Source organism: Falco cherrug, chromosome 5, assembly GCF_023634085.1.
Source record: "Falco cherrug isolate bFalChe1 chromosome 5, bFalChe1.pri, whole genome shotgun sequence".
Lineage (NCBI taxonomy): Eukaryota > Metazoa > Chordata > Aves > Falconiformes > Falconidae > Falco > Falco cherrug.
The window spans coordinates 82,764,612-82,786,788 of record NC_073701.1 but is presented as its reverse complement, the minus strand read 5'-3'; the positions used below and the strand labels follow the sequence as shown (position 1 = coordinate 82,786,788).

The 22,177-nt window shown below is 38.4% G+C and overlaps 1 protein-coding gene across 2 annotated transcripts in view; it reads left to right on the top strand.

Moving 5' to 3' along the window:
* Positions 1–22,177, top strand: part of CADPS2 (calcium dependent secretion activator 2) — a 323,412-nt gene that overhangs the window by 293,601 nt on the left and 7,634 nt on the right. For both annotated transcript variants that reach the window (XM_055712157.1, XM_055712158.1), the window contains one exon: positions 6,338–6,445. In XM_055712157.1, coding sequence (XP_055568132.1) covers positions 6,338–6,445 — 108 coding nt within the window. The remainder of the gene's footprint in view (positions 1–6,337; positions 6,446–22,177) is intronic.

Sequence of the window (22,177 nt, the reverse complement as noted above, 5' to 3'; positions counted from 1 at the left end):
ATACTTAGGAATGCCGGAGCTGATTTAAGTTACTTTTTTTTTAAAAAAAAAAAAAAAAAACTCACCCAAATCCACTATAACTCTGTTAGTTTCTCTTAAAGCTTGAGCAATCCTTAGGAGATGTAGAAGTCCAACCTGTCTATTTTTTTCTTTTTTTTTTTTAATATTCTGTTCACAAAGCCAGTTAATTAATGAGAACAGGGAAAGAACGCAGTAGAACTGAGGGCAAAAAATGTATATTGTTAATCTCAAATTATTATTATTCCTCAATCATGTGGATAATTTCATTGTGTTCAGTTTCTCATCATTTAATTCAGTTTTGCACACAAATAATTGTGTCTGTAGCTGGTCATTTCTACAAACATTTGCCTCATTTACAAATATAACCAAAGCAATTACTCATATAAATTGAGCATCCAGTTACATGCATATGTATATACTGCTTTTTGTTCAGAAAGGTATGTTTAAATCCCTTTGTAGGAGCCAGTAATCTATGCCAGTCATTTAGGGGGCACAGAAGGAACCTAATCCTCCCTCACTTCATGTAGGCCACCTGTCATACCAAGTGCAGAGAGGCCGTTTGAAGGACCCAGGGCTGACAGCAGTGCACAGCGCGCACAATGCCAGGCCTCTTGCTCCACTCTTGCCTTTATGCGGGGATCAAAGGTATGAAAAGGGGCCTCACACATGTGCCAGTATTTGACTTACGGGGGTCCTGTAGAGGCCAGAGCAGGAGCTCTGCCTCCTACCAGGCAGATACACATTGGGACCTTCCAGATACCTCCGTTTCCAAATATCACACTTGTACTGCGTGGCCTCTTTTAGCTGGTTTTAAGAAGCAAATTACTTTTTCTGGGAAATCTATTTATTCAGGTGTGACCATACTGTGCCATTCATTTTTAAGCAGGATTTACTTGGAGACCTCTATTTAAAGAGCATGGAGCAGTCATTATCCTCATGCTCAGGGCTTCTCCTGCCTTCCTCCACCACAACGTCCTCCTCCTCCTCCTCCTCCTCCTCCTCTGTATACCCGAACCTGGGAAGTGGCCCTTCTGTTTTCAGATCCGTAAAAACAAGCTATTGCAGAATTGGAAGGAAAGCCCTGCATCATCTCTTTTAAGTCAGGAGTACTTTTGAGATACCTCTTAAATGGAGATCAGAAGGATGGCTGCTAATCAGCAGGAAAGTTAAAATAACATAGTAGAACATAATTATTTTGGGGAAAAAAAAGTATTTTAATACCTGGTTTTGTCATAGGAACTGTAGCGTTTTGAAGAACTTTTCACACTACAGAATTAAGATCCTGGTGCAGATGCACACCTGTGTTGCCCCATGAATGCAATGAAACTACACATATATGAAAAAATGTTTGTGTAAATGCTTGCAGAATCACAGCTTAAGTTCTGCATGACAGTTCTCAAAATACAGACATTTAGTCTTTGCCACGGTCGCTTTTTCTTGTACAAGAAAATGTATTCAAGGCAGGGAAATGTATTGTATTTTTTCATTTAAGCAAAATATTATTTTTCATAACCATGTGAGAGTAAAATGTTACCTTTATAATAGTCTGATTATACAAATGATGCATCTTCCTCCCTGGCTTATGTATTTTGATTTGTAAGAAATGAAGGGAGCGAGGATCTTGTCATGAGTACAAGTAGGTTTTATTCGAAAAATATTTTTATGATATTTTAATTCTGTCATTTCAAAGCCCAAGTGATGAGCCTTGCAGTATTTAGAGGAGAAATTTCAGCCAGTGAAGTTTTCCAATGCACTCTTTCATTTGGTAGTGGACACTGAATAAGGAGCTCCTGTGTTTCTCACAATAGCCCCCTCCAGCTCATCACTCCTTTTCATTTCATTGTTACATCCATGCTGTAGTTAAAATGTCTCCCTCCAGGATGCAAGGGAGAGGAAGGGGGTGGAGAGGAGAGCAAAAACAAAATGGGATGAAGTTTGTTTTTATATAGTTAAGAGTCTAACATCTGTTCTCATCTTTGAAACTTCAATGCTTTAACAGGATAGAACTTGGTAAAACTAGATTTTTTTTGTTGGCAATACCAAGAATACGGGTTTGTTTAATACTTTCTGATGCTAAGAAATGTTCTGTGACAAATGCCAAAGTGAGAATAAGCATAACCCAAGTATTTAGAAATGTACATTGTTTTTATCAATATTTGAAACAAACTTGCAAAAAGCTGTGCAGAAATTTAGGTGTACCTCTTCTGTAGGAAAAGCCTAATATTAGTGGCAATATTAAGCTTGTTGCAAATCTTTTAGCAGCAAAACATCTGAATGCTGGAAATCAAGGCAATGCAGCATTACTTTTGACTAGGTGCTTCAGGCAGATTTTGCCGGTGGGAGCAATGTGTGTCAGTCCTAATACAGCTCCTACATCATCTTGGAAACTGGAATAATGTATTTTAAAATTTGCCTCCTTGTTAAATAGACAGTAGGGTAGAGTTTTCCTGTTTAAAGGGGGAAAGTTAGGCTGTTTCTTCTTTATCTGAACTTGTTGCTATGAAAAAGCGCCTGTCGATCTGGACCCACCTACCAGTGAATTGTAAAAGAAACAACCTGCACCTGTGGGATTAGGTGCAGCAGCAGGAAGTAAGAGCACTTGCAGTATATAATTAAAAAGGATTCCCCCCACCCCCACCCCCCACCCCAGCATGTTCATCTTGCCAGGTTAACTAGTGATTAACCCTAAAAAAGAATGTGCTGAAGCCTACACCCTTGTTTAAACTCATTCACTTGCCAGTGTATTCAGTTACTTGTGTAACCAGCGACAAAGTAACCCTATTTACAACTCTTCATTTCCTGGTATTTTATTTGATGTCTTTGTGTTTTCAGTTTCTCCATTCATCTCTTTGTTTGGTTCTCTTTCATTTCCAGATAGGCAAAACATCTTGTCTGCCGTTCTGAATAAAACAAACCTACAAAAACTTTTTATCTATCATAAAAAACCCCACTTTTTTTCTTGGGGAATTTTTCAGACAGAATACCTTTTATTACACCTATCTGGATAAATATACCAGGTTAAATTCTTCTCCCAAAAATGTGAAAATAACTCTCTCCCATTAACTTCAGCAGAGGTTCTCCCAGAGATTCAGAGGAGCAGAATTTTTTATATTGGGTATAGATGTGGAGACTGAGTTGCTTAAATCTGTCTGATATCAGTAGTGAAATGCCCCCCTGTGACAGTTGCTTAAAATATGTCTCAGATTCTATTTGTCCTTTAAGGCACATCCAATTGCTTAACTGTTGTTTGTTCTTTTATTCTGCATTAACCTGTTTTGGGGTTTTTTTTCTGAAGTTTAATAATCCATAATACAGCAGTAGAGGATCATGTAATCGGAGCCTCCCATCTAATACATAATCCCTGTTAAAAAGAGTTAAAACATTAAATATATAGCACTAAGCTTGTTTTGATGCTTATAATAGCTTTCTTTCCTTCTTTCACATGTTTAGAGAAAACAAATAAATTCAATACGTTCAATATGGGGAGATAATGAAGTATTTGATATACTGTTGGTTCATTCAATGTTTAATGTGTGTTTTGCCCACCATGAGCAAAGATGGTTAACTTGCAATGATTTTGGTGAGGTTTCAAAACAGGGAGTCATACTATTGGAGTACTGATAATCTTGCTTACCCAGACACATTTCTGCTGTAGGCAGACACTGTTTAAAAGGAAAATTAATTTTTTTCCACAGCAATTTCAAAGATAATTATCCTGCACACATTAAAGGATGACATGTTTTAAAGAACTGTAATTCTAATTGGTAAATGTCACCAGCTGTTGCAGTTACTCTTACTTGTGTATATTCTTTTAATGATTCCACTCCTGTGCCACAAGCTACATGAAAATATATTCACTAGGTGTGAAATTCCCATATGTCACAGCTTCAAGACTAGGTAAACATCTCAAAGATAAGGGGAGAGTTAATGCTGGTGGGAAATATTATTTTTCTAGCTTTGGCTGTCTGCAAGATGAACATTTCTTATTGAACTTAACAAAAGAAAAAACTGCATGAATTGAAAAACCATTAGGTTTTAGCATTTGGTGGAGGATTCATTTATACATTTGAATATGTATCTCCAAGAACTGTAATCAGCCTTTCATTTGTTAGATTATATCATTCACCCACCCCATGAGTTTTCAAAATATTTAACCATTATCCCTCCAAGTTAAAACTAGTCCAATTCCTCTAAATTGCCTATCAGGTTTTAGGAAGTAGATAGGGTTTCAACACTGGTTGTATTCTTTTGTACCATCACAAATAAGGACACTAAGGTAAGATATGGAGCTTTCTTTTTTAAATCTCCTTCACTTTGTTGTTTAATTTAAAAACATTTCGGTCACATTTCAATGAAGGCACATTTTTATGAAGGAAATCTATTGATTTCTGTGAACCAGATTTTCCAACAGAAAACTGTTTTATCTATTGTAATCTTACATTTTTATTTCTATGCTTAGTATCAAGATGTGTAACTGAGGTGTAAATGGTTCTGCTTTCCTCTTAAGAGTTTCATGTAGGCCTGTGTGTATGTGATAGCTTTTTGAAATGAGCTTTGATTGCCTCTGGAATGTCTAATCGACATGTGCCAGAGAAATTTCAGGTTTTCAGTATGAGTTTTGGAGATGCTGAGAGTGTTAAACCAAGCCATCATTCCATATTTAGCTGTTATTTTTAAGAAATGAAACTGCCATTGATGCACATGTATAAATGAAAAAGAAAATCTTATTTTAGATCGTATTCCTATATGTGTCCATAGTAGATTCAGGCACAAAGAGATGAAGCTCATGATCCAGGAGGTTTCACTCACTGCTTTTTTGAGGGGAGAATGCTCTCGTCCTGTTATTGAAATGTCTGGGTTTGGACAGGTATTAGTTTGGGCATGTTGCACCTTCCTGCTTGTGCTCAGACCTGTTCATATACATTATAATATATTATATACAAAATAATAAGGAATGAGAAAAATTAAGTTATCCACTTGTAGACTAGAAAGGAAGCCTTAATATAAAATTATATATAAATATTTGAACTATATGAGCATGTTTATGCATACAAGCCTTTAAAATAAGCTAAATGTTTTACTCTTACAGCCTTGTATGTATGCTGTTTTCAGACAATAACGGTTTCTGAGAAATAGAGTTGACTTCTGTAAGTCCCTGAATTCAGGGACTGGGTATAACTGCTTTTGTCAAGCGGTTAATTATTCTGTACGGAGTAGTCTTAAACAATTTTGAATCCTTTATGAACAGCTTTGAGCTAAGGCTTACTGTAAACTATTAGAAAACTTAGCCTTCTTTTGCATGCCATGAACTTTAAAAACTATTATTTGGGAGCAAGTGCTACTTTCACAAACTTGCTCACACAGAGGACATTTACAGAAGACTTTCCAAAGTGCTTGTGCTCATTCTTGGTTCCTGTTAGAGGAAGGTGAGATCCTGATCAGCGCTACAGATGCTGCCAGGAGAGGGGATGCTACAGGCTGTTACGTGCTCTAGTGTGGAACAACATACTGTGGCTACAGAGGCCCAGACGTCCCAGCTGGGCAGGAGAGAGCAGTTTCAGCCACCACCCTGGCTGGCATGACATAGCGTCACACACAACATATCCTTACCTGTCCCGTGTTTGGGAGTGCGGTATGAAAATTGTGCCTACTCTGCTGTTCATAAGGACACAGATTGGTACAAGAAGGGAAACATTTCAGCCCTTGCTCATTCCCTAGTCATCCTCTGAGCTGCTTGTGCCAGTGCAACATTTTCAGAAAAACAGGGGTACAGGTCTACTGTCATATCAACCTTTTTATGCCATTGCTCTCAGGGGAATGCTTGAACTTAGTTTGAATCACTGAGTAGGAGCTAACCTCAAACAAAAAATTCAGCTGTACATTGGAAGCAATTTGCAACGATGAGGCAATGAAAAAGGAACTGGATGCTTTTTTTAACCATTTTCCAAATGTGATAGCAGAATCTGAACCTTGAGGGTGGGAGCAGCTATGAGAGCCTCACTAACAAAAAAGGGGGAAATGTCTGCCTGCCATTGACCTTACCAGAGTCAAGACATCATTCCATTACATAAGGCAATGTAGATTTATGACTCAAAGCATCCATAAATTATAACACTGAGAACTTTATTAATAGTGAACCCTCCTGAACTTGGTAACTAACCCAGAATTCACAGCAGATTCAGTAAATACAGTTTATGTATGTGTGAACATTGTAACACAGTTCATTATGTTTAAGTGTAACTTCTTACAAATCTCGGTTGTTGAGTGGTCTGTCTTCTTCCCTTCCCACTACTTTCTCCCCTTTATGTCTCCACAGAAACCAGGGATGGATCTAGCAGACACCTACATTATGTTTGTTCGACAAAACCAGGATATACTTCGAGAAAAGGTCAATGAGGAAATGTACATAGAGAAGTTATTTGATGTAAGTAACTACCCTTGCAAAGCTTGCTGGTGTCACTACAACATCAGAAGAGATAAGCTGCATTTTGATGGTATTCAACAAGCCATTCAAATGTTCTTCTCTGCTGGTCATTTTTTCTTTCGCTTGTTATTTACCATCTTCAACTGTCAAAGGTGGCCTTTCTTTAAACTTTTTCTGCATGAAATTCATAAGGGCAAGAAGGCATAAATAAAATTGGTAGAAGATTACTATTTGAAATAGTCATTTTTCCACTGTGAGTAGTCCGATTTTATTTCATCTTTTGATTTTTGATTTGTTAATGGAGAGAGCTAGATTGGTGTTGTTTGTGGGCTCCATTGCAGACCTAATTTCCCTAAATAAAGAACTTATACAGATCACTGCCTGCTCATGTACAGCAAGGGTCCAGTTATGCCAGATACATCTACAGGTTTGTACTTGCATGGTACTTGCATGGCATGACTTTTATAATTTCGTTTTATGGATTTTTAGTTTAAGACTTGTAATTTCTTAAAGTTGACCAAACATTTAATAAATTGTCAAATTCATTTTCAAAATTCTAATCCCACTTCTGCAAGTTCAGAGTAATCCTTGTCCTCATCCTCGAGGCCCACACATTGCTAGCCAGGCTGTATCTTTGCAGTAATTTCCCTCAGCTTCAATGCTGGCTTCCACAGCCTGCCTCCACTCCTTTTACTGTGATTTCTCCTTTTTGTTAGAAATTAGCACCTACTCTACCTAATGTATACCTTTTCCTCATACAAGGCTCTCCTATAAGGCTACTAGCAACAGTCTTGAGCATATTTCTGTTCATTCAAGTTCTGAGCACTAATTTATGTCTAGCATGTCCCTTTCTGAGTTGTCCGACAGAGAAGCTGTAGGCAACTGAAACTGTACCTTCTGTATAAATCCAAAGCACTACACATGTAAAACATGTCTAAAACAAAACTTAACTTTATTATAAACTTGGATCAATTTACATTTCAGTGATCTTGGTCGCTTGTAATTACGTAGGAATTTGAACAGGGAAAGAAGTCATCTCCGGCACTGTGCAATGCAATTTATTACAAAACAAATTCTGGAACATAATACAGACTTCGAAATGTATTTATTTGTGTGTCATCTCTGAAGTATTTTAGAAAGCTTTGCTGGCAGTTTCATTTAATTATGCAAGTTACAGCAAATGTTTTCATAACAGCAATTCACAGCCTTTACTGTGACACTACAGTTGTGGCAGTCACAGAAGGTCCCATAACATAGACTCTCAGCAATGGTATGTCATGTCAGTGTTTGTTGTTTGTTAAACTGGGTGGTCAAAATGAGACTTATCTCTCAGATTTTATATTTCCAGACACTCTCAGGCAGCTTTACAAAAAAAAAGTATCATCTGTTTTAATAAGCTAAGTGCTAATATGTGTGAAAAGAATGATTTTATAAAAGCTTTGATGCCCTGCAGGGGTAGAAAAATTATCATCCATCCAGCTGGCACCTTCACAAAGTACTAAAACCATATTAGCAACTTCTGCTTCAGTTTGCTTTTGCACTGAATCTGCAAGCATATGTTTCATTTTCAAGTTTCTGTTTTTTATTTTTCTTTGAGGTTATTTTTGCTTATGTTGTAATTTACTGAACGTTAATAAAATTATGTGCCTAAGGCCAAGTCGAACTCTCAGTGGAGAGACCACATTGACTTTGTTGATGTAGTGGGATTGGACGAAGCCTTAGGCTATGGCCATAGCAGTAAACTGGCCAGGGCCTGGGCACAGGCCTAAGAACTAGCAAGTGATCATCCATACCATTAAGTCATCAGCATGGTTCCTGGCATGGTTTTGGGTTAGGCCAACTAGCGCTAACCCAAGGACAGGGCCTCAGTACAATTGGATTAGCATGGGTCAGTGACCTCTGCCAAGTTTCATTTCAGCAATCAGGCTCTTCAGCTCAAGAAAACATCTCCTCTATGGATGCAAGTCATGACATAGCACTTGCCTTTGAGACAAAGAAACACTTCCCTCCCCTTTTACTCGGTAGTACGTATTGTATACTGTCGTGGCCAATGCTTGTAGCTGTAAGGAAAGAAAAAAAGATGTATATGATAAGTATTCTGTGTGTCAAATATCTATTTGTATCTTTACTTTTCTTTATATATGGTGGTGTCACATTTCTACATAACATCACACTAGGAGGTATAACCGGTTGGACAGTTTCAGATAAATGCGTTAACAAATATGTAAGCTCATAGCATGCAGAAATTTCAAACAAGGGCATCTCACTGTGTTAACTCGTTTTTCCTGAGACTAACTTAGATTTAGAACAGCACGACTGAGTAAGATTTTGCCCATGGTTTTTTGAAGAGTTTTTTGAATAACTGATATAACAAAAACTAGGTACTGTTTATAAATTCAATTCTATCAAGTTATATTTCAATAGAAAGAATAAAATATATTTACCTTTTTTTGTAAATATACTTCAAGCCATTCGACTGGCTGCAGTTGTAGATCACAGTTGATTTCCCATTAAAATACATTGTATCAGATAAGAAATCATCAGCCAAGCGAAACAGAAGTGCATGTCTGTGCTTCAGCCAGGGAAACACCTCATCCAGAATCACCAAAAAAATCAGACTGTTCTGTGCGCTACAAGTGTTAGTTATAAATATAGATGAGATCAGGCCTTGGATGCTATTTTAATCCCAAGAAATATATAGTTACAAACTATTTATGCGCAGATTTCATTGGCTTGATTCAGAGCTGCTGTATACTAGCAGCTATTACAGTGACCAAGAGAACGGGATGCCTATCATATGAAGTAAGGTACATGACAAAGCTCATTTAAATTTAAGAATAGTATTGATACTAGTACAAATGTCTGCCAATGGGTCATAGTGTGTTAAGGCTAGAAGTTTTTTTCTATCTACCTGAGAAGTCTCAAACCAGGGAGAAGACTAAAAATGGCATTGTTTTATGGTGGTGCTTGGTAAGCCTGGAAGAGCAGTGCCATGCCATACAAAATGTGAAAATCAGGAGAATGGCATTTTAAGCTTGTGATATGAATCCTTACATATGAGAGAGGATCAGATCTCCAGGGGACTTCAAAAGAAGACGGGGCAGCTAGTTTTTTCTGCACCATTTTTAAACCATTTAAATCCTATGCTTCAGTACCTCTGCTGATCGTGCAGCAGAACCAATGCAGAACAGCATGGCTTGGTGCTCCTAGTACCACTGGTCTCTCCCCTGTCAGCGTACCTCTTCTCGTTCTTAAAATTAATCATCAAATTTAGAGTCACAAAGAGGTTTTGCTTGGTCAGTTTGTCAGAGGCACTTAGGACTTCTTGTCTTCCCTTGTGGTCTGGGACATGGTCTTCTTCCTAAGATCAGCTGGGAATTTTACCTACCAAATTCCTTCCCGTCACAGGACCTCAGGACATTTATCTCCTACTGTCATGCTGTAGCAACTTATAGTTGTGGGGGGAATTTTTGTTTGTTCTCTTGTTTTTAGCACCACAGATCTTAAAGAGCACTAGGAAGGTTTTGTAGTGCCTTGTACGTGTGGATGGTCTGCAGTAGTTCTGTGTTAAATGTCTACTCCATGTTCATGATGCCTGAAGGCTTAATTCAGAGAATGATCCATGTGATTCCTTCCAATCCCCTACTCCACTGGAGTAAACTAAGACAATGAAGTTATGTTGGGACAAATTTCTCTAATAAACTCAAATTTTCTACCATTAACGCTGCAGTGACTCAGGTAGATTCAATGTATAACAACTATATCATGAACACAAGCACTACAGTGTTTGTTTAATGATTACATTTTTTAATTACAATTAAAAGCATCACCCACGGAAACGTTTTTTAAAGTTTAATCACTTAAACCAGGAATCATTTTTTAAAATAATGTTTAGTAAAATGTTTTAGAAGCAAAGTTGTACTTTTTTTTTTTTTTTTAACCAGTGTTTGAAAAATACTTATTTTCAGAAAAGGCTGTAAAAGTAGCAGTTGGTGAGTGGGAAAATGAAGTATTTAGAATAAAATTACGCAAACCTAGAATAAATCTCAAATATTACTGATTATTTTTAAGGCCCCTCATTCATAAAGATAATCTGCTTGATGGATAATATAAGAACATTTGTGCAGCCTATCAAAGAACAGTGCCATGTATCTGATCATAAAATCAGCAGATATAAAAAATGTCCAACTATGAAATTCCCGTGGGGGCTGGTTCTACACTGTCAAAATCAATGGCAGTTTTACCATTAACCTTAATAAATGCAATCCTGTGTCCATAAACATGCCAGGTTATCATCACTCACTAGACTTAGATTCATTCTACCTGAATTTTCAAGATGGGACTAGTAAGTCTTGAACTCCTAGGCATTTTAAATTACGTTAGACTTACAAATGAAAAACTGTTTCCTTTAAAACAAAATGGAATTTTATTAACAAACCAGCTTAAAAAAAGTTAAGTCGTTTTGCATAAAGCACTGTTTAAAACAGCGATACAATACTTACTTTCTGTAGTAATGTATAGTTTCTAAGTACCACTTGGGTAGATTCTCACTTTCTTGTACCTGTTAATTGCATGTGAAGTATGGATATACTTGTCTGAACACTGAAAAAAAGTGTTTCAGGCATTTTTCCTTCAAAGCCCTTCTTGGTTTATTTGCCATTAAGAGCATTATCTTATACTTTATATTTGTGTTGGGTCTATTGTTAAAAACTCTACAGGGTAAACAGATGTATGATTTCAATTTTATTAAGACTATATAGGCAATGAAATCTTTATGCACTAATTGATTGCTGCTTTGAGAAATAAAGAATAGTTTAAGAGAACAGTTTTAACACATCAGTGTTTAGCCATTGATACAACTTACAGGTTTTCTAATTTTTTTAGGCTTTAATTTCTGGGGACCTTGTGCACAAGTGTACCATAAACACACAAAATAGAGTGCGCATCCTGGAAAGGTCAGCGTTGATAAGGAGGTCCCTTCGTTATCTTGCAGAAGATGGCACCTGTTAGCAGATGTTGACTTTGGGCTTGATTGCTCATCTCTCCTGGGTGTTAAACAGGTGTGGTGTGACTGACTAGTCCTGTTGACTTCACAGGGACTACTCATGTAGGAGAACAGCCTTAAGGTTGTGGCCTCATGCAGAGTAACAGTTCAACAAGCAGTATAAGAGATGTTTAGGTCAGGGAACTCGTACAACTTTCTTTGGAGTGCAAAAAAACTGAACATCTTTATGAGTGGTATAAATGCTTAAGCACTCCAGATTTACGTAGCTGCTTTTGGCTTTTATTTTTCAAAAGTTCAGGTGTAATGTGACACTCTTTTTCTGCCATAAAAATGCTTGTATTTTGTCTGGAATGTTAATTAAATGCTAGTAGTGTTCCCACATCACAACCATTATTTTTCTTTTCCATTAGTAGCAGGGATAGACGATTTAACTTCGATGATGTACTTGAGGATATTTGAGGTAGTAACTATTCTCCAAAGATTACTATGTCACATACTTCATTTTATGCCTAAATAGAGATATGAAGTACTCATCTGAGTCATTTCTGTTTGCCATCATATCTGCAAGTACATTTTTAGCAAATACATTATTCAATTGCATCATTTCTGTTAAGTTTTCTGACCTTTTACAAAAAATGTGTAAAAAACGTGCAAGTGCTTCTCCCTGGCGAGTGAGCTAATCTTCAGCTGGTGTCACACAGCTGAGAGGAACACTTACCTTACATGTGAGTTTTCTGTAGCGCCAACTCCTTGTGCTGTCCATGTCTACCTCAAAAGCACCATTCCTGTAGTGTTTGGTATTCAGCAATGTTTTTCTAGAAAACTTCAATTGTGTGGGGGGTTTCTCATTCTCAAATTGCTTCCTGTCACATTAATTTTAATAAGTAATCTTCGCTTTCATTGTTACGTAATTATTTGCAAGTGTGTGATTTGACAGAAGGTCTACTTTTTGATCTAGACTATATGCCAAGGTGACTTCAGCAAGTTCAGACTAGGTAGAACTAGTTAAAGGCCACATTTGAATCAAAAGCTGTGTTTGTATTAACCTCTGAGAAACGTGAGAGGACCGTGCCTAATTACTTAAAAGAGACTCAACAAAAATGGATTGTAGCTTGTTGATCTTCTTATTTCTTTGATAACTCAGAATAATCGTCAAGAAATATGCAGGCTTCTTTCTCAGATTCTTGAAATTTGATCACAGTGCAAAATTGTCCTTTGGCGCAAACCCAGAAATACACATCTTTGCATGATGCACCTGGACATATGTGGCAGGTCTGGTAGAATCAGCTAATTAACAACACAGGCTTAAACAGGCACCTCATCTGGCAGTGCAGTTAGTTGCCTGATGGTGCTCAGCAGGATTTGGTAGTGCTTTTTATTTTTCTATCCTAATGGTCTGCTGCCCACCTAATTTTGCCTTATTGTCAGCCACTACTTACCGCAGCTTGAGGCCCTCCCAGGAGGCTAAATTATTATCAAAGGATTAGGGAGATGTAGCCTTGCAGCTCTGACATTTCTGATTACTCGTCTATGCCAGAACACTAATTAGCTGTGACTAATTAAGAAAAATGTTCCTGCCATAGAAAACCATTTAAAAGAACTGAGAAGTAGAAAAGCAATTGAAAAGCTGAGCAGTGCTCAGATTCGCCGATGCTCTTTAGATTTTCACCAAAGTCTTAACTCACCTTTAATTATGTCTAATATTTTATAGGGAAAATAGAAAGCTCTTGATATGAGAACCTCTCTGCAGTTTTCTCTTGATCTGAAGACATTCTTGTAATTTTAAAACAGTTTGTCATGTCTTTTTTGGTAAAAGAAAGAATTTTAGGGAAAACCACAGGCAGTGTCACCAAATATGGACTGAAAAAGTTAATTACATGAACATGCTCAAATATGTGAAATTCTTCTGCAAGATGGAAGCAACACCTTGCAAGTTTACTGTTAAAGTCTTTTCACAGTTCACTAACTTGTTCATGATGTTTTCAAGTAGATTTACCTCATTTTTGGAGATAGAAATCTCTGTAATTCAACAACAGTACATTTGAAAACTGAAAAATATAACCTCCACCTGATTTTATATAGTGTATAAGTTTTCTGTGATTTCCCACCCACCCCACCCCACACACACCCCCCCTGGAATATGCTGAGAAAAGGAGTGCCCACTCTTGGAGAGTGCAGATTATGCTGCTATTAATCCAGCAAAACTCAGTACTGTTAAAATCAATAGGCCCACAACACACTTAAAGCAAAACATGCTTCAGGTTTTGCTGCTTCAGGATCAGAATACTCAGCACTTTGTAAGCTGTTCTGCACTGTAGCTGCCAGTGTTTTCTCTAGAGGAAACTGTAACGTGATGGCTGGTTTTGATATGGTTTTTATATGATACATTTCCCACTTTATCATTTTTAATGTCATTTTTAATTTCTGAATTTCCATCTTGCTGAGTACCAAACAGCCCAAAAAGATAGAAAAAGGGTTTTCTCGAGACATGATGTATCCCATAGTCCAGTCTGCATTTTGTATTCATGGAATGGATGTCTGACACCTTTTTCACACTAATTCAATCATATTATTTAAATCTTCCCAGCGGGGGGAGTAATAAACTATGAAATAGATATTCTGATATCTTGCTAAAAGGGCTCTTTGGATATAAAAGGGAAATACAGAATTATTTTGCAGGGCATTAAATCTCATATCCTGATATTCAGAACTTCTTATGCTGTCCTACCCCCTAATTTCTCTGACTCGTGTGAGAAGCTTACTTGTTTTGGGGAAGAAAAAAAAAAAAGAAGTATAAATTGCTATAAAAATAAAATTTAAAATGTGCATCATGAGTCAAAAGAGGAAAAAAATGAAAAAAAATCTCAAACTCGAGATTTTAAAGCCCATCTGATTTTTTTTTTCTTAGGGAATTTTATCAGTCAGGGGTGGAACTACGAGGGGTTTTCGCTTGTTTGTTTGGGGAGGGGCTATAACATTGGGAGCTTCCAGTACAGTTTCCCCATAGACATTTCTGGTCTATACTGTTCATTCATTTATTTAACTTAGTTAAATGCATCTATCCATCACTCACAGTATCCATTCACTAAAAACAATAACAATTCTATCAAATAAAAGAGAACTCCTTCCAACATCCAGGCACAATTTAGTCCTTTAACCTTTTTATCCTGCTAGGCACAAAGTAGCAGCATCTCATTCCAGGCACAGCTTTTTTTCTTCTTATCTAGATGGCTTGAAATGTGTCTAGCAACTTAATGGAATCAATTGAGCGTGGACAACTATAAAAATATAAAATAGCACTGAAACTTTAGATGAGTCTGTCAGTAAGTGTTAACTGTGGCTGCAGCTTTCACATTCTACACAGTCAAGAGAAATCAATAAGGATTGTACCATTTATATTGTCTTACCTAATGTTTGTTCACCATGAAGTGCCAGGCACAAGCACCATCTAGGGAATATTGATTTCCTGATGTACTGTAATTCACACACGTATAAACAGCAGGAGAACCTTGTGGCTTCTCAAACCTTACTTGCAGGTTTGATATTTATACTTGTATTTCATTTGGATCAAGCTTAGTTTAAAAAGGACAATCAAGCAAAACTCTGCCTAAGTGTTTGTGAATAGATGCACGACCACATCGTTGATCATATTGCAAGAAAAATAGTGCCAGAAAGTATCAGAATGATCTAGTTGTACTATAATGAGTCTGGAGTAACAGAAAGAGGTTGCTATGTTGTAAATCAAAATAGTACCAGGTGAGGATGCTGCAGAGTGCGCTAACAAAGTCAGTGATTCGTCAGTAGAAAGAGCTTCTTAACCTGTTTGATCACAGGGAACTGAAGCTTTAGTGCTGATTTAAATGTGCAAAAGTGTTGACCTATATGGAGATGTTTTCTTTTAAATAACTTGGAAGTGTTTTGTTGTATGTTGTATTAATTTACACTGCATTGACTATCCTTTGTAGTGTACTAAAGTTGTTTACAATGTGAAAGAAAAACAGTACAAATAATGCACAGGAAAGTTGGCTCCAAAAAAAAAGTAACACAGCTGTAAAATCTGCATAGCTGAAAGGGTGCACATGGGCAATAGGGTCAGAGATGGAAAGGAGAAAACCAGGCACCTGTCCAGTCCAAGGACACTTTCTCCAGAGAGATGAGGGGAGGAGAGAAGCAAGAGGGAGGCAGGAGGGTGGACCTCTGCTCCACATTAGCACTGCTCAGCGTGGTGCCCAGTCGATGCGGCATAGGAGAGGAGTGGCTCCACCACTGTGCAACTCCCGATCAACTTCACAGCTGCGCCCAGCCCCATCGTATGCCACTGCAATAACACACAGGGTAGGCAGATGATGGGTCAAGATTGCTGAGGTGGAAAGAAATGAGCTGCCTGCAAAAACATTCATCCAGAGGAACGCAGGATGTTTTAAATACTCTAATTAAAATACGTACTTGACTTCATTCCACATGGAGCAGGGAGTCTAAATAGAAGACTCTAGCACAAGAGCTACTAACATGAGTGTAAAAGCCACAACACAGACTTTGGCTCAACTTCAGTCCACCTCACTTTTGGTACATGGTGCAGAGATGAAGAATAAACACACCTTAAGGCAGAGATGCATTCACAGTAGGTCTCTTCCTGTGGGCCCTCAGCCGGTGCTTCACTCCAGGGACTCCCAAGTCCCAGACAAATGGGCAAAAGCAGAGATAGGTGTCTCAGTTACATACCTTACAGGCAGAGTGGATCTGTTTAACCTTAAAATGTTACACATGTACTTACACAGAATCACAGAATAGTCACAGTTGGAAGGGACCTCTGGAGACCATCTAGTCCAACCCCCTGCTAAAGCAGCTTCACCTACAGCAGGCGGCACAGAGACACGTCCAGGTGGGCTTTGAATGTCTCCAGAGAAGGAGACCCCACAGCCTCTCTGGGCAGCCTGTCCCAGTGCTCTGTCACCCTCAAGGTAAAGAAGTTCTTCCTCATATACAGATGGACCTTCTTGTGTTGCAGTTTGTGCCCGTTGCCCCTTGTCCTGTCGCTGGGCGCCACTGAAAAGAGCCTGGCCTCATCCTCTTGACACTCGCCTCTAAAATAATTATATTCACTGATAAGATCCCCTCTCAGCCTTCTCTTCCCCAGGCTAAAAAGGCCCAGCTCTCTCAGCTCTTCCACATAAAGAAGGTGCTTCCAGCTTGGGAAGACTGCTTAGCATTTTTGCAGCTAAGCACATTTGTAGGGTTTTTAAACCAGAGCCTGACAGCAAGAGGCGAGTGTTATAATGTGTAACAACTTGGTCATTTGTTTTGCATTATGTTCATTTGTTTATTTTAAGGATCCACACTGGCTTTCACTTCAAGGTCATTCAAGTGATGTTCCCCATTCTGTGCCTTGGAGGATGTTTGCAGATAGACCCCAAACTGCAACACAACACATCGCGTAGCCAGACTGACAGTGTCTGCTCGAGAGAGTTGTAGCACCAGAATAACCTATGGGAGTAGTGTTCGCAGATATGCTGCATATCCAGAGTGGAGCAGGGAAACTGCTGTTAGTCTCTCACAGTCATGAGCATTATGTTATTACCTAGTGTTTGAAATCAGAACAGCAACATTACATATGTCCAGATACGGAGGGAAGTTATGCATGTCTAATTTTGCAGACTTCCAGTTTCCCAGCGCATCTACCATATGTGAAGAAGACAGGAAAAAAATGAAGGTCACAAACATTATAAAGTAGCATAAATATTGTAAATTGCTGTTTGGCAACCACTATACAATACAGGGAGAAATGAGTACTGTATATTTTGTGTTAAAAGTGATATTTATTTGTAAGTTGGCAGCAGTTCCATAGCAACTAGCCAGCTTTTAATTATAAGCCTAAAATATGAAAAAAATATTTTCCTTCTAAAAGGCAGTCTTTTCATATGTTAGATGTTCTTTGTTATTTTAGAATTATGTCCTTTTTGCCTAGGAATTTCAAAGATGTTGAATAAGCTTTTAAATGATCCTCGTTCTCTTTTCTTCTCATTACTGATTGCCTAATTTTGTTTCCTTGTATTACCAAAACATCCTATCCAACAACTGTCAACGTGTTTGTCATCGTAAGTCCGCTGAACAGGGTCTTTCTGTCAAGGTTTGGGTTCCTCTTTCTGTTGAGCTCCTTTCCCTTTTCTCCTGATGGCTTTGGGAGTGACAGTGTGAGTCCTTCATTCAAATAGGCAGGGATGAGACTGACTAAAGACTAAAGTGTTTGTTTCATCAATTAGTCATTCTTAAGAAAAACAAAATATTTTTTTTTGAGCTCCCTGAGAGCTTCATTGGAGTAATGGCACAAAGAAGGCAGAAGAGAACCAAAGGAAGAATCCCACTGGAAGGAAAAAAAAACTTTCTTCCTCAGCCAAGCAAGAGTGCAAGAGGCAAGTTAATAAATCTGCTACAATCACACAGACACAAAGAAATAAAAAGGAAGAAGGGAAAAAAAAGCAGAAAAAAATGTACCCGAACAATTTGGAATTTGAAATGACCAAGTTAAAGAAATCTTGGTCCTGATCCCTGTATCACAAGAAGTATGAGTGTTGAAGCAGACGGTAATATCTGGTTTCTTTCTCACTTCTTCTTTTCTGGTACATGTAGCTGTAAACTTAACGCTACAAACATTTTTGCACATTCCAAAGCCGAAGTTCAAAACACGGCTTAGCATTTCAGGCTTAGAGGAGGAAGCAAAATATAGAAGCTGGCTGAAAGCCTGGGACGTTTTCAGGAAAATGCCTTGATAAGTGGTGCTGAACGTTAGAAGTGTAAGACACTGGTGGGGTGGAAGAGGTGTGTGTCAGGGGCTCTGTGCAAGGTAGGAGCACGTGAGGGAGCCCAGGGCTTGGAAGCATTACAGCAGAAATGAATGATCCAGCAACAGGGGGGACTTCTGGACAGGTCCTTGGATGAAAGTGTGCAAAGGAACTGCAGTAAAATGAGGAGCAGAGTTAAATAGAGGGTTTTCATATGACAATATTGATTTAATAATTTGTATTTTCCAGATCAAGGGGGTTTAAATATCTGATTTTTGGTGTAGGGAAAAGGCTGCATTTGTTTGTACTGTCTGCTAATCCCATGGTTCCAACAAAGCTAACTTGATGTATTTTCCACTACTGCTTAGTTTAATCTTCATTTCTTTCAGTTTTTTTTAAAAGAAAATTCCTAGGGAAAAAAAATGCAAAAGGAATAAATGTAGTGGCATCATGGTGACCTCCAGAACCAATAGTATTCTCTTTGAACTTTGTGAACATTTGAAAAAATGCAAAAGTAAGCCCCCTAAGCTTTCCTGGTCTGCTGTCTGTATATTAAAGGATATATACTATTATTGGATGAAAGCTAAAGTACGTTAAAATACCCTTTCAGTTTTAATATTTGTATGGATTGTATTTCATATATTTTAAATACTAGTAAACGTAATGTGTCCTAATACATTAAATATACAGGAAGTGAACACATAGGTGAAGCAGTGCTTGATCAGTGCCCATAAAATGGAGCTACAGTTCTAACTCTTGGCACAGTCCTAATGTCAGCTGTTTCCCCCATATCCATTCGGCTATGAAATTTATGCCACATAAATTTTTTTGTGCAGTCATAGCAGTGCTTTGAATCAAAAGGTAGGTCAATTTTTCATGTTTCAGAGAAATAATATAAATTTCTTGGATGTCCTAAACAGAAAGATTACTACCTTGCCAAAAACCAAACAGCCAGAAGCACTAGGGTAGCTGTAAGAATAGCCAGGCTACAAGTGGCCTTGAAAACTTCATTGTATCTGGACATGGTGTGATTTCTATTTCTACAGTCAGAGGCCAGCTAACTGACCACTTGTGCCAACTGAATCTTACCGTCTCTACTGTAGAAGCACATCTCAATAACAAAGAATTCTCTGTTGATGCAGAACAGTAACGTTGAGACACGCACGCACACACTATCACCTTTGCACGGTCTTCCCATGAAGGCAAAGTTCTGGATTTTGGTAAGAGTATTTTTTCAGGGATGGCACTGTAAACCTGGGTGCTCAGAGTCAAACCTAGCTGAACATTTTATGTTATGGCACTGTGAGACTATGTATAACAAGAAACCACATCCTTGTGGGGTTGGACAATATGTCACAGAAGGACAGTGGCTGTCACCATGAAGCCACGTGGAGCTAATTGTGGGGTGGGAAAACTCTTGCATGAGAGCTTTCTCTCCTCCCAGGTTTCCCCAGCTTCTGTTCCTTCATTTTCCTGGTCACTGACACAGTTATCCTCATTGAAAATGCAGCTGGAAGTGCCTCACAGACTGGTGCACATCTATGACCAGTGCAATATAGAAAAGAAAAGTCACTGGGGAAGTAATTTCTTCCTCTCAGAGGAGTGAAAATACAAGAAGGACTGGTGGGAAGGCACTACCTCACTAGTCAACAAGTTCTGGTCTCCCTCCATTAGAAGAAATTGCTATTTTAACCAGTTCATAAATTGCCCATGTCAGGAAGCAGAACTGATAGGCTTGGAAGAGAGTACAAACAAAATTTCAGCATGTTGAAACATTACATTTTCTGTTTATGTCTACCTACAGCGGCTCCGACCTTCAAAGTTTTCTCAGGCTTTCTTAACCAAAAGGCTACCTAAACCTGAGCAAAAAGCATAAACATCTTATGCAATGCTGCTTCATTGTGGCTTTTAGTCTGCAATTAAATATTTTTCTTTTCTGCAGAAACATAAAGATATTTTGAATGTTAATTACTTCTTCTGACTTGATTTCTTATTTTGGTGTTCCTGCGTGTACATACCTTCTGATGTATCATGGTGGCCCACAGGTTAAGACATCCTCCCCCAGGTTTGGGGTTTTTTTTAAGAGTTTACCAAGGCTTCCCAGCCTTCAGAAGAATGTATGAACTCATCACTACTCCGGTAAAAATCCTCATTTAAGTGGATGATGTCTATACCTAAACTTGAAAATACAGCTATAACTTCTAAACCTCAGTGTTTCCAGACGCTACAAATGACACTTGTTTCCCTCATTAACATTCAACTAAGGAAGTCAGTGTGATTGTTCATATTTTGCAAGGAGGGAAACATATTATGAAACTTAGGAACTTTTTTCTAATTTTTGCTGTTTGCATTTTTAAAAAATAGCTTTTTCGTCATTCAACATTTTTGTAAATATAAAAGTTCCTTGGTGCGCTGCTAGTGCACACTGCTAGCTATCAAAATCTGGAAACAACATTGCAGCATTGCCTTTTAATAAAAACTAGGCATTTTAGCATTTAATATTCAACATGCTCGTAGTCTTTCTTATGCATTTTAGCTTATGCTGCCTTTGATGTGCAGTTTCTTCAGTGAGAAGAATACTTGTTATTGTTTCTGGTAGGAAAAGTAGAGCCGGAGGAAGTAAAAACATCCCGTTGTCGTCTGAGCAACTCAATTCCTGATCAATAGTGCAATAAAGGCTTCGGTAGGAAGATAAAATGCGGTTCCTAGAAAAGCTGTTCCCCCTGCCATATTCTGCAGAAAAAGCATTTTGACAGAGCCCATTTATCAAGAGCAGGCAAGATACAGAAACTCGACGGGGTCTTGTGTCTCAGGCATGAGGGATAACAGCCCTAGAAGGACTAAAGCATTGTGTATTAGTATGTATTGAGCCTCCTTCCAGGTGGCAAACAGCTGCACCTTTTTATAAAACTTCAAAAATAAATCTGAAGTGCTGGCTTTCAGCCGATAAGTGTTATATTTAATTGAACCGTTTGGCGAATGTTATAGCTCAGGCACCCAGAAAGATGGTGAATATTTAATATATTTGTTTTGTATTTCCACTGGTCAACAGAATAATGAAATTCCTTAACTACTTCTCTTTAACTTGCCTGAAGAAAGCACGGTATGTTGCTAAATCGCTTTTCACTGGCCCTGCCGAGAAACAACTTTAATCCTTGTTAGAAAATTGCAGAGTCTGGGCCTGACAAAGAGCTCATGCCTGGCGCATTGTGAGCGCTGGGAGCGGGGCGAGGGGAGCCCTTTACAGCTGCGTGCCTCTAGCCCGCCTGAGCTGGACTATTTAGGCGAGGAGGTTTGTCAATTCCTCCCGACAATGGAGCGAGTTTTTCAACGCCTGTAGCCACGCCGAGCCCCGTTGGGGATCAATGCTGGCCATTCAAGCTGCACCCTCTTTCATTGCTTTGGTTTGTTAATTTAAGACTAAAGGTCCGCTGAGGGGGTTTAGGGTGTTTAAGAAAGCTGATGAACTGTTTAAGAAATCTGATGAACTGAGAGCGTTTATAGCCCTGGTGTGGCAACTATTGGCACTGAGGGAGCTGTGTCCTCGTTGACCCTCTTGTTATTAAAAATGCACAAGTGCTGCGCTTCTCAATATTTCAACACTCTTTCATTGTCAATACCACCTTCTGAGCCCTTCAGCTTGTTGCTTGCTCTAAAGATCTTCTTAGATTGGGTTTGAAAACTTCACCTTAAACACTAGATTAGACTGATGTTCTGTTTTCCGTGCTCCTGTTGATTTGTTGAACCTTCCCAGGGCTGGAAAGCAAGTAGCAGCTTGATGGGGAGATGGGCTGCTAATATGATTTACCAGTCTACAGTCATGCACAATAAGTGTGAATAAATACAGGGGTCTCACAGAGTCAACCCTAGCCTTTCCTTTTCTCTTATTTTTTTACTTTAAAAGAGGTATCTCAGGAAAATGAAGTGAGTAATGCATGCCCTTACAGG